This window comes from Panthera uncia, chromosome X (assembly GCF_023721935.1).
Source record: "Panthera uncia isolate 11264 chromosome X, Puncia_PCG_1.0, whole genome shotgun sequence".
NCBI classification, from domain to species: Eukaryota; Metazoa; Chordata; class Mammalia; order Carnivora; family Felidae; genus Panthera; species Panthera uncia.
In genome coordinates, this window is record NC_064817.1 from 26,908,676 (window position 1) to 26,922,364 (window position 13,689).

At 37.5% G+C, this 13,689-nt stretch overlaps 1 protein-coding gene across 1 annotated transcript in view; it reads right to left on the minus strand.

Annotated features, from left to right (window-relative positions):
• Positions 1–13,689, minus strand: part of DMD (dystrophin) — a 1,998,908-nt gene that overhangs the window by 1,425,705 nt on the left and 559,514 nt on the right. Inside the window, exon 12 of the mRNA XM_049644567.1 lies at positions 8,111–8,261. Within this exon, the coding sequence (XP_049500524.1) occupies positions 8,111–8,261 (151 nt within the window). The remainder of the gene's footprint in view (positions 1–8,110; positions 8,262–13,689) is intronic.

Consider the following 13,689-nt stretch of genomic DNA (forward strand, 5'->3'; position numbering starts at 1 on the left):
GATTATATCTCCACGTAAACTGCTTTATCGATGTGTTCCTTCCTCACCTGTAAGTTGTTTCCTTGCCCCTACTCACAATTTTTTTTCTTTATTTAACTTGTCAGATTTATGTGTCTGCAAGGAAGGAAGCAATGATGAGGCTTCCATGTGGAAGAGAACTAGTCAAAATAATTTAAAGCATCTGCTACAAAAAAAAAACCATTTATTGAGCATCAATTATGTACTAAGTATTTGGCTAGGCAGTGGAGAAATCAGAAGAGGTCTATCTGGTTCTGTGGCTGTAGCATAGTATTTTTTCCTGATTATATTGTTTATGTTTACTGTGATAGCCATCAAACATTCATTAATCACTTATAAGGGTAAAAGGAAATAAACTGGAATTTCATAGCAGTAATTAATAATGTACTTATAATCTTATTAAAGATTGAGGAGAGCTAACTAGACACTAAAAGCACTACTTGATTCCATGGCATTCTGAGGCTTTTCAGAATCTGCCTCCTCCTTCCAAATACTGCATTTCTACTTAATACTGTCTATTCTTTTCTTATCCAATTTTGGGTTCCTAATTGCCCAGTCTCACAATCTATTATTTCAAGCCCTTTGCTCATTTCCTACATTTAGTCCTGCTGCTTGTGCTGTTGATTTCCAAAATGTTCCTTATACCTGTTAACAATTTTCACTGACATGACTCCATTCAGGTTCTATGTACTCTCTGCACTACCTTCCTAACATATCTTCTGGCCTCCTATTCATCTGTGCTCTGGTTTATCTTATAAGACGTATCTTCCTAAAAAATTAAGATAAATTTTCCTAAACAACCACTCTTTAGTTTCTCATCAATAATAGGTATCTATTACTGATAGAGTAACTCCAAATGCCTGAGTCTTGAGTTCAAGACCCTTCACGATCAGGTTGTATGTAGTCTTTTAGCACTGAAGATAGTGCAACACATGATCCAGGCAAGTGACATACACCCTACATTTCTGCCACGTCATTTCCTTTGCTCAAACAAGTCACTGTTTTTAATATTCTCAAGTCATTTGCCATATTCTGCCTTGTACAACGGTGTCTTTATCTGCTGTACGAACCTGTGACTTTCCTGAGGAAGATTCCGTATATATAGTCAATCTCTATATTCTTCACAGCATATGATGCTTTAATGAGTGTTTGTTCAATGATATGGAACAGAATGCGATGGGATAAAATGAAATGCCAAGTCCTTTAGCCGGATTACACTTAAAACTTCCCCATTACATGCACATCTAGATCATTTTAAAGGTCACCAGAAGAGGGTATTTTACAATCTTGGCAACCCAAATGCTTGAGATTAACTAAGCTGCAAGCAAAGGATAAGTGACTGAGCTTCTAAAAGACTATTTAATTTGTATTCATCAGTAGTCAACACGGAACATTCAACGAAGTAGGAGTGGAGAGCACATGTCATATTTACATCTGCAGATTCTAATAACTAGTATGGTAAGGATTTTGTTGACGCTGTTACTAAGCCAATGTAGGTAAAAACAGAAAGTCTAAACCTCTCAGAAGAATTGGAAACTTGGCCAGTAAACTAAGCCTTCAACTACATCTCAGTCCGACTGTGCTTTGAAACAAAACGTTCCTCAGTCAAATACTCTCATTTTGATGAAAACACCCCCCCCCAAAAGAGCAAACTTCCTTCCCATTAATCAGTGCCCAAGCCCACAACACACTATGACTCCTCAATAATACTGTCACTTCTTCAAGGGAAACCCTCATTCCTTATCAACATCATAGTCCGTCTCTGAAGACAAAAATAACCCACCAGAATTATTTCCGCCATGTTCCTTAGCAAAGGGAAGGAGAATTTCAATTTATTCATTCCCAAGAGAATAAATTTTGGGTGGCTCAGATCTGAAGTCAACCTATAAATGCTCTCCCCAAAGCAAAAGCCTTGAAGACCAATTGGTTTTTCCAAATTCTGTGACACACTCCACTTTTCCCAGTTACCCAGAGTTAACCCTTTGGCTACATTTAACAGTAACTGCCAATAGAGGTTTGATTGTTTTGCCTTGCCTAATTGACAGACTCCATACAAGTGACTTATCTCCATGACATTGTACAGTAGTTGCATTTCTAGCCTGCCTTGTAATAAAATGCTGTACAAATGGACGTGGCAAAAGGTCCTGTCACAGAACACAGAGAAGCGTATCTGTGATATCCATGGTGTACTTGCAAGGCTCGCCAACTTTTTTTTTTCTGGCCTCCAACAGAGGGAGAGAGGGAGGGAGGGAGAGAAGTAGGGAGAAGGGGAGACAGAGAGAGAAAGAACCAGGCAGAGGCCTCTGACCTGAGCAGAATTTAAATGGATTCCGGGCCACAAAATCTGTGTCTTTTCTTTGATTTGTCATCTGTAATCATCTCTTAGAAAAAGAAGGAAGATGACTAAAGAATGTGATGTCTATCTATACATAGCTAACAACCCTACATGTTATCTTAGGTGACAAGTGTGGCGATGCAGCTGGGTGGAGTTGCTTTCCTCGACTACTAGGGTTGCTGATGTATTTGGTTGTCACGGGAAATTGCCTTATTTTCATTCACCTACAATTCTTGGGAAGAAAAGCTGCAAAGCGAATTGATGACTACTTAAATCAGGCTTTAGGTTGGACTCAGTTACTTCAAGAAAGAACATTTATCTTTTTCTGTTTTATGAAACATGGCAAGAATAATAACAACAAAAAAACATACTCCTTTTAAGTATGTACTTTTAAGAGAATATATGTTACCCATTTAAATAAATTCAACTACTGGGGCGCCTGGGTGGCTCAGTTGGTTAAGTGTCTGCCTCTGGCTCAGGTCATGATCTTCTGGTTCCTGGATTTGAGCCCCGAGCTGTCGGCACAGAGCCTGGAGCCTGCTTCAGATTCGGTGTCTCCCACTCTCTCTCTGCTCCTCCTCCACTCATGCTCTGGGTCTCTCTCTCTCTCTCTGTCTCTCTCTCAAAAATAAATAAACATTAGAAAATTTAAATAAATTCACCTATAGAGAACAATGGATGGTTATCAGAAGGGAGGTGGGGGATGGGTGAAACAGGTGATGGGGATTAAGGAGTGCACCTGTCCTGAGGAGCACCAGGTGCTCTGTGGAAGTGCTGAATCACTATACTGTACACATGAAACGAATATTATACTGCCTGTGAACTGGAATTTAAATAAAAACTTTAAATAGATAGATAGATAGATAGATAGATAGATAAATTTAACTCCTTTATAAATTGTTTCATTTTCTTCTCCCCGTAATTGCTTCAAGTAAAAAAGATTATTATCAATTGTCAGGCTTTCTCTTATTATTCTGCCATTTCTCTTTTGGAATCCCTCCTGGCTTCCTCATACTACAGAGGTCCAGTGTCAACATCATTCCCTCTGATGTTACCAGCCTTACTCTTGCCCTTTCCTAAAAAGCCTCACATTCTAAAACCAACAGAAAAATTAAAACCAGTATTATTTCCAATGTGAAGATATGGAGAACATAAGAAAAAGTAATTACTTTTTTAAAGATTATTTATTTATTTTGAGAGAGAGGGAGAGGGAGAGGGAGAGAGAGCACACTAGCAGGGGAGGGGCAGAGACAAGGGAGAGAGAGAATCTGTGCTGTCAGAGCAGAGCCGGACTCGGGGCTTGACCTCACCGTGAGATCATGACCCAAGACAAAATCAAGGGTCAGACACTTAACTGACTGAGCCCCCTAGGTGACCCTTATGAAAACTACACATTTATTTGGTGTCAAAGCTGGATAGTACTCTGGCCTCCAGGTAAGAAGGCTGTCACGTTGAGTTCTTTCACAGACCAATCTTGAACCAAGGATTTAGGTGCAAAGAGTTTAATTGGGAAGTGATCTCAGGAGGCATTATGAGTGAGAATGTGAGGCAGTTTACCTCATGGACACCTGGGCCCAGTCTTGCCGGGACACCTTTGAGGGATTGTGGGAATTAAGAAACACCTTGGGATTGTCCTACCATGGGCCAAGGATTCTTGGGCATTTATCCATCATCTCCCATTCCTCATGGGTTAATTAATGGAAGCTCTCAGCACTAACTCTGCTTCCTTCCCACCCCCAAACTAGCTGAGACTCTCTTGTGGCAGCAAATGTCTTCAGACACAGAGAAACCATTAGTGTATACAGAAACTGTCTGCATGACACTTCCAGGGCAGACCGAGGGGAAGAGGGTTGCATAGTGTCTACAATAGGAGTGCATGATGCACACATGAAATGTGGTCCAGTTTGACATCCAGCACTGGATCTAAGTTCTTTATCAGATGTTCACTTAAAACCTATGTGACAGGGGCGCCTGGGTGGCTCAGTCGGTTAAACGTCCGACTTCAACTCAGGTCACGATCTCGCGGTCCGTGAGTTCGAGCCCCGTGTCGGGCTCTGGGCTGATGGCTCGGAGCCTGGAGCCTGCTTCGGATTCTGTGTCTCCCTCTCTTTCTGCCTCTCCCCCGTTCATGCTCTGTCTCTCTCTGTCTCAAAAATAAATAAATATTAAAAAAAAAAAACACCTATGTGACAAATTAGCCTCTTTTCATCACAACTTTCACATGAAAATTAGAATACAGTTGATGTTTTATTTTTTTCCCCCTGGGTGCAGAGTACCTGGATTACCATAGCTATAGCTGTCCCCATACTGCTCCACTGTAAACTCCTGTGGCCAAAATGGCTGTGAGGGCGGCAAAAGCGAAGGCCAGCCTTGTTTGTTATTGAATCAGAAGCTCATTACATAAGAAAAGAACTCTGCGACTTAGAAGGAACAGTATCTTGCATCTGCAAAGAATAACTTCCAAGCTACCTCTGAAAAATGTTATAAAAAGAGACAATAAACTTGAGCGAGATGCAGATTTAGCAGGAATGAGTTGAAGGAGCAGATATTTCCTTCCAAAGCCATGAATCCAAGAACCAGAGAATCCTAAATAGAGTTGTCAGATAAAATCCAGAATGCCAACTAAGATCTCAATTTCAGATAAACAGTGAATAATTTGGGACATACTTCCACTAAAACAGTATTTGTTGCTTATCTGAAATGCAAATTTAACTAGGTTTCTTGGATTTTTATTTCCCAGATTTGGCAAGCCTACTCTGGACCAATTATGAAGGTTATTCTGTGTGTGTGTGTGTGTGTGTGTGTGTGTGTGTGTGTGTGGTGTGTGTGTGTGTGTGTGTGTGTGTGTGTGTTTCTTGATGGACTGAGCAAGCTCTTGTTCCTATGGTAAAACCCAGAGCTAGTTTTATAATGGCTATTAGAATGAAGCACTTTCAAAATTCCAACTTAGAAATAACTGTCACTATTTGCAGGCAACATGACTTTAAACACAAGATCCTAAAGACTCCACTGAAAACTGTTAGAACTAATACATATAGTAAAATTGCAGGATACAATAACATTATACAAAAATGTGTTTATACACAGGAACAACAAACTATCCAAGAGAGAAATTAAGAAAACAACCCAATTTACAATTGCTTCAAAAAGAATAAAGTGCCTAGGAATAAATTTAACCTAGGAGGTGAAAGATCTATATACTAAAAACTACAAGATATTGACGAAAGACTGAAGAAGACACAAATAAATGGAAAGATATTTCATGCTCATGACTTAGAAGAATTAATATTATGAAAATGTCCATATTACCAAAGCAATCTACAGATTCAATGCAACCCACATCTAAATTCCTACGGCATTTTTCACAGAACTAGAACAAACAATCCTAAAATTTGTACAGTGCCATAAAAGACTTGAGTAGCCAAAGCAATGCTGACAAAGAAGAACAAACTGGAAGCGTGATCTTCTCTGATTACAAACTATATTACAAAGCTATAGTAATCAAAACAGTATGGTTTGGGCATAAAACACACACACACAGATTGAGGGAATGTAATAAAAATCCAAGAAATAAATGATGCGTATGTGGTCAGTTAATTTACAACAAAGGAGGCAAGAACGTACAATGAAGAAAGGCCACCCTCTTCGATAAATGGTGTTGAAAAAAGGGCAGAATCACATTTAAATGAAACTAGACAACACTTACACCATACACCAAAATTAACTCAAAATGGATTAAGAATTGATGTATGAACTGAAACCATAAAACTCTTAAAAGAATACATAAGTGGTAAACTCCATAACAGCAGTCTTGGTGATGAGGTTTTTTTTTTTTTTGGATTTGACTCTAAAAGCAAAGATAATAAAAGCAAAAATAAACAAATGGGACTACATCAAACCAAAAAGCTTCTGCACAGCAAAGGAAACCATCAACATAATGAAAAGAATAACCTAATGAATGGGAGAAGATATTTGGAAATCATATACCCAACAAGGGGTTAATATCCAAAATATATAAAGAACTTAAACGACTCAACAACAAAAACACAATCAGATTTTAAAATAGGCAAACGATCTGAAAAGACATTTTTCCAACAGGCACATCAAAAGATGCTCAACATCACTAATCATCAGGGAAATGGAAATGAAAACCATAGTGAGCTCTCACTTCACATTTGTTACAATGGCTATTATCAAAAAAAAAAAAAAAGAAGAAAAGAAAAGAAGAGAAAAGAAGAGAAAAGAAGAGAAAAGAAAAGAAGAGAAAAGAAAAGAAAAGAAAAGAAAAGAAAAGAAAAACACGAAATAGCAAGTGTTGGGGAGGATGTGGAGAAAAAAATAACCTTGTCCACTGTGGTTAGGAAAGTAAGTTTATGTAACCGCTATGAAAATCAGTATGAAGTTTCCTCAAAACACTAAAAATAGAACTATCATATGATCCAGCAATTCCACTTCTGGGTGTTTATCAAAACAAAATGAAAACAATAACTCAAAAAGATATATGTCCTCCTATGTTCATTGCAGCATTATTTACAATAGCCAAGATATGGAAACAACTTCAGTGTCCACTGATGGATGAGTAAAGAAGATGTGGCATGCGTGCGTGTGTGTGTGTGTGTGTGTGTGTGTGTGTGTGTGTGTATGTATGTATTTATACATACATATATACATACTGCAATATACTCAGACATAAAAAACGAATTCTTGCTCTTTGTGACAACATGGATGTACTTTGAGGGTATTAAGCTAAGTGCAGTAAGTCAGACAGAGAAAGACAAATACCATATGATTCCACTTATATGCAGAAGATAGAAAACAAAACAAATCTTACAGATAAAGAGAACTAAATGGTAGATGCCAGAGGGGAGACGGGTGAGGAGGTGGGCAAAACGGCTGAGGGACAAACTTCCACTTCTAAAACAGTAAATCATCTGTATGCAATGTACAGCCTGGTATGACAATCAGTAATATTGTAGTGCATGTTTGAAAGTTGCTGTGAGGGTCCATCTTTACAGTTCTCATCACAAAATAAAAAAATGTACAACTCCGTATGGTAAGGAATGGTAACTAGACTTATTCTGATCATTTCACAGAGTGAACAGATTTTTGAATCATTATATCATATACCTAAAATGTATATTATGTTATATGTCAATTTTATCTGAATTTAAAAAATGGATACTGAAGAAAAAAAAGAAATAAACCTGTAGAAATCCTACTCACAGAAACAACAAATGCTTTTTGGCGACCAAAGAGCCTAACTTGTAAATATACCAATAAACTGAAAAAAGATATGATGGAAGTATTGCAAATAATAGATTCTGTATTTCATACAAAAGCAACGTTACAGATGTTCATTTTAATCAAACTTCGCCTGTTCTAAGACTTTCTGAACTGAAGGTAAAAACGTACAAAAAATCATGTCTTATTAGTTTAATTTGCATTGCAAGTAATCCCTACAGAGTCCCTCTTCCAAGAAACCAAAACTTTAATAAATCACATATCCAGTGTTGCTGTCCTCCAGGAATGCATTTGATATTTTTTCAAATATGAAAAGCCTAATTATGCCACATTTGAAAAACACAAACGTTTCAGAAAATATTAGGTAAAAATGACTCTCAAACTCTTCCTAACTGAAGCTTTAATTCTTTCCTACCTGTAAACCCTGATATATGTATAAATGTGTGTATATAAAACACATATGTATACACAGAGTTTGTTCTCCAGAAGAAAGCAAACAGCATTAAATATACTAACCTTATGTTGTTGTACTTGGCGTTTTAGGTCTTCAATATCAGGTCCAAGGGGCTCTTTCTCCATTTTCCTTGTTCTCTCTTCTGTTTTAGTTAGCCAATCATTTAACTCTTTCAGTTGCTGATTCTGAAGATCCATTAGAACTTTATGTAAGCTGAAAATGTGAACGATGTCTATTACTACCTCTATCAAAATAACTTTACTTATTATTATTAAACCTAGAAGATAAAACTGTTGACGTTTTAATCTATGGCATGTTCACATTGTTTGGCATCTAACAGACATTAAGAAGAGAAGCAGAGCCCATGATTAATCACCACTGAAGTTATTCTTTCTCCGACTTATTATAGTTCATACATCTTGAGTTTTAGAAAGTTTCACACAACTAACTAAATGTGAACATGTTAAGTAAAGTGTGACCCATCTCTGATAACTGAACTAACAGCATATCCTGGAAATGGTTCATTTAGACCTCCATTATTTTAGTATGTATGGTGATTAAAGATGGCCACAAATTTTTTGCCACTCTGCCCCAGAATCTACTTCCCATCCTCACGAATATGGACTAGCCTTGTGATTTGTTTTGACCAACAGAACAGGGCAGATGTGACACTCTACGAGTTCCAAGTATAGATGCTGTAAGGGAACAAGGAAGCATTTCTACTCTGCCTCAGAACCCAGCTGCCATGGTGTTAGAAGACCAGGCTACACTCCTGAATGATGAGAGGCAATGTTGTAAGTGACTCTAGAGGATAAAATGCTATCTTAAAAGTTGAGCTTCCTGCTGAATGCAGCCCAAAGAGTGACCTCAGCCGTATCACAATTGCAGAACAACCACCGAGATGAACCCTGGCCACATCCCTGCTCTACAGAATCATGATGTAATTATAAAGTATTGTGTTAAGCCACTAAGATTTAGAGACATTTGTTATGCAGAAATAGATAAGTGACACAGATGTATTGTTTACAAAGATGTAAACAACAGTGGGCTGGGTAATGAATTTAAAGCCTGGCTATATGCCCTAAAACCAACTTAAACCTTCTCAGATAGATTGCCAGGATCAGGGACAAGGGACAACATCTTGCTTATCAATCTGCATGGTGAGGATGAAAATTAAAACAGGTTATTTTATCCATACAATAAAAATATGAGACTCAAATGAGAAGTGTTAATACCTATTTTGAAGTAAATGTTCTTCATGAAGACAGGTTTAAAGCATTTTTAGGAAACTACAGTATGCTGAACATTAATCTTATAACACTAATAAAGAAGACATAATTTGAATTAGGAATTTACTATTGTGATTTATAAAATTTTTACCAGAAATTTCCATTAGTCAGCAGGTTTAAACACACAAAATACACACATAGTTGAGGGTTTAATATAATTTAGATTTCACCATTTACTGATCTTTTACCTTTCACAGACACATGTTCACTGAGGCACACTGCAGTCAAAAGCCTATGAGAATAAGCTTTCATTTATCAAGCAAAAAAGGCAGTCATCTTCTTTTTATGAGCAGTAACATAAATGAAGAAGCACCCATTTAAGTAAAAGCAAAAACTCAAAGATGCTAGTTTAAGCCTCTTAGATAACGAATATCATCCTTACATTGTAAAGTATATAAATCATTCACTTTATTGGTTCAGTCAACCCCTTGAGAACTGACCCGAGAATAAGATTTCATGAGAATTAGCTACAGTATCACTCTTTACTTTCGTTGTTTTTCCTGCCCAGTTTGTCTTTACGTTAAGATACAAATCTCACCTTTCAAAAACTGAAGAAAAATTCCCACAATGTTATTTATACTTGAAGAACTATTACAACACACATTTGTTAGAGTTAATAAGCAATTTAATTTTAAAATATTTACTTCCTTTTTGTAAACTTTTAGACAGACATTTCATTCAACAGATATTCACTGAATTCCATACCTATGCTGGAAACTCCTAGTGAGTAGGATGTCCCTGTGGGGAAGCCTCTGTGAAGAGTGAACTTTGTATGGCTTTCCTTTGGCCTTTAAGAACAATTTTTTTAATGTTTATTTTTGAGATAGAGTGTGCCAGTGGGGGAGAGGCAAAGAGGGCGGGGCAGGGGGGCCGACAGAGGATCCGAAGCAGGCTCTGTGCTGACAGCACGGAGCCTGATGTGGGGCTCGAATGAACCATGAGATCACAACTGGAGCCAAAATCGAATGCTCAACTGACTGAGCCACTCAGATGACCCTAAGAATAATTATTTTCACTATAATGTTCAAAAATGTTTTTGCTTTCCCAAGGCTGTTACTTTAGAAACTCTTAATTATTCAGTAATGTCTGGTCACTATTTACTGCTTTCCGTGCAGGCGTTATATGGAATAAGTTAATAGGTGGTAAAAGGTGCTATGCTTCCTCTGCTCACTGAGGCCTGCAAATAGACAGCCTCAATATATGCAGGTGAATCGCAAGCCAGAGTTCTCAGAATGAGCAGCAGGGAAGTGAATGAACAGTGGCTCCTGGCAATGCCTGAGCAGAGACAGAAACAACCACTAGGAGGCACTGCTATCAGAAGCCTGTTTAGAAGCCTTTGCAACACAAATGCCCCTTTTTTAAATGTGGTAGAAGAAGGGGTAACTTTAGAAAGGGGTGGGGGATAACTACCCCTTGGGTGAAAATATCTTTAAAATAAATTTTTAACTATATTGGTTAACATGTATTCAACACTTTTCGTGTGATAACTCTGTTAGTAACCATAAGATGCACTATTTCAGTGGATCCTAAATGATGGAATGAGATCTATTTGTGCTTTGCAGAATGATTTTCATGGCAAAAGGAAAAACTTATCAAATTATTTTAGTATGTCTTGGCATATATCTATATGGCTGAACAATATATGCATGTGTATGTATACACACGTACATACAGTGAGTCTACATATAACTTCAATGCATATATAAAATCAAACAGTTTAGGATGAAGCTAAGTAAAGATAATTATTTTAAGAAGGAGTCTTAAATATAATAAAAGTGCAGGGGCAACGGGGTGGCTCAGACAGTTAAGTGTCTGACTCCTGATTTCATCTCAGGTAAGATCTCATGGTCTTGAGATCAAGCCCCGTGTTGAGATCAAGCCTTGAGGCTGACCCTGCTTGCAATTCTATCTCTCCCTCTCTCTCTGCCCCTCTGTGGCTTGCAATCTCGCTCTCAAAATAAATAAACACTTTATTTAAAAAAAAGAGTGCAGATATGAAAGAAATTGTGAAGGTGGAACATGACTGACATGTTTGAAAAACACCGAATAATTACATTTGGTCTTCATTATCACTTACTGAGGTAGATAATACCATTATTCTTTTATTTCTGAGGACAATGGAATTTGGGAAGGTTAAAGAACTTGCCCAAGTTGCCTCAGTGACAAGCTAAGACAGTGTATAAATGCTAAACTATCTGTGACCCAAGTCTGTGCTCTTAACTTTGACTTATCTTCCTTCTTCATGGACTTACCTTCCTTCTTTATGTTAGGTTGGGTCATATGAAGCTGCTAATACACGAGTTTTCTTTCCATGAAAATGACAATTTCATATTGTTCAATTTAAAATATTATTAAAGTGAAAAAGAAATTCCACATTTCCAACTAACATTCTAAAGATGCAAATAAATTAGGGACATTTGTCAAATTCATAAAATAAAAATCTACCACCCATGGGCAAGAAAAGAGTTTGCTTTCTCCTTGGTTTCATTTTATGGTTTTCAGGTGGTCATTTGGAAAGGCCTGTAAAAGCGAAAGGAAAATGAAGGATAAATACGTGACTGGCAATGGAGGGAGAAGACCGTGGAACTAGAACAAACTAGCGCCAGACTGGAGATAGTTCTGACAACATCTAGAGACAGAAGCAGGTCAGGATATGATGCTGGGAACTGCTACAGCCAACTTCCAATTGTAAAATCATTTAAGGACAGAAGGAGGCTACCAAAACCAATAAACTGAAAGGAACTAGAGACTATCATGGCAAGTGAAATAGGCCAGTCAGAGAAAACTATCACATGATTTCACTCATACAATGACCTAAGACATAAAACAGACGAACAAAGGAAAGAGACAAACCAAAAAATGGACTCTTAAATACAGAAAACAAATTTGTGGGGCACCCGGGTGGCTCAGTCAGTTGAGCGCCGAACTTCGGCTCAGGTCATGATCTCACGGTTCATGGGTTTGAGCCCCCATGTCGGGCTCTGCACTGACAGCTCAGAGCCTGGAGCCTGCTACGGATTCTGTGTCTCCCTCTCGCTCTGCCCCTCCCCCGCTTGCACTCTCTCCTCTCTTTCTCTCTCAAAAATAATAACTAAACATTATAAAATTTAAAAGAAAAGAAAAGAAATTTGGTAGCTGCCAGAGAGGTATTGGGTGAGGGGATGGATGAAATAGGTGAAGGGGATTAAGAGTACACTTAGCTTGATGAACACTGAGAAACATACAGAATTGTTGGATTATTTTATTGTATCCTTGAAACTAATATAACACTGTATGTTAATTATACCCTAATAAAAAAAAAAAAAAAGAAAGAACCTCAGATTTTGATGGCACTATGGAGTCATATACTTAACGTATAGCTATCGCACCAGGGGATTTATTGTAATATAAGACAATGACATCCTTATGGTTTTAACCAGGGCTTCCCAAACTTTAATGTGCATACAAATCACCTGGGGAATATGTTCTACTGTGGATTCTAAGTCTAGAGAGGGGCTGAGAGTCTTCATTTGTATGCCCAAGGGATACCAATGCTGCTGGTCCATATATCACACCTTAAGAAGTGATACTATAAGGCACTTGGATTTGGGTTGTTAGTTGCAGTAAAAAAGCATTTTAAGGAATACCATTTTCCAAATAATTTTACTGAAGATTTGTCTCTCACTCCACACCCTGCTTCAGGGACATACCTCTATGAACATAAAGGAAATTGGTGCAAACATAGAGTCTGCTTTACAGAGACTTTGTTGGACTGCAGAAAAGCATTTCTACTCTAGCCAGTACTGCCCAATAGATCTTTATAACAACGTAAATGTGTATCTGCATTATTCAGTACTATAGCCACCAGCCCTGTGTGGCTATTGGACACTTGAAATATGGCTAGTGTATGCAAATGAGAAACTGAATTTTAACCCATATCTAATTATAATAATTTAAATTTGCAACTAAAAAGATGCATGTGGCTAGTGGCTGCCATATTGGAAAGCACAGGTCTACACCAACAGATAACTGGCTTGACCATAGCAAGGAATCCTTACTGGGCAGTCTTTATCCATAGTATTTTATTATGTCACATAATATTTATAAGGAATTATATCCTGAGTTAAATTATCTAGCAATAAATATAAATAGGATTTTCTGAAATTTTGGTTCTCTAGACAGATTTATACATGCCAAAACTGTACATGCTTTCTTAAATCTCAGCCTATATTTTATAGTCTAACTAGTGTTTTCTTGGGCTTTATGGAAATACATTATAAAATATATAAAACTACTTATGAAAACACAATAATATGGTAGGCAATATACTAATAAATATGTAAATGTATAGACTTCATAAATCCTAGAGACCT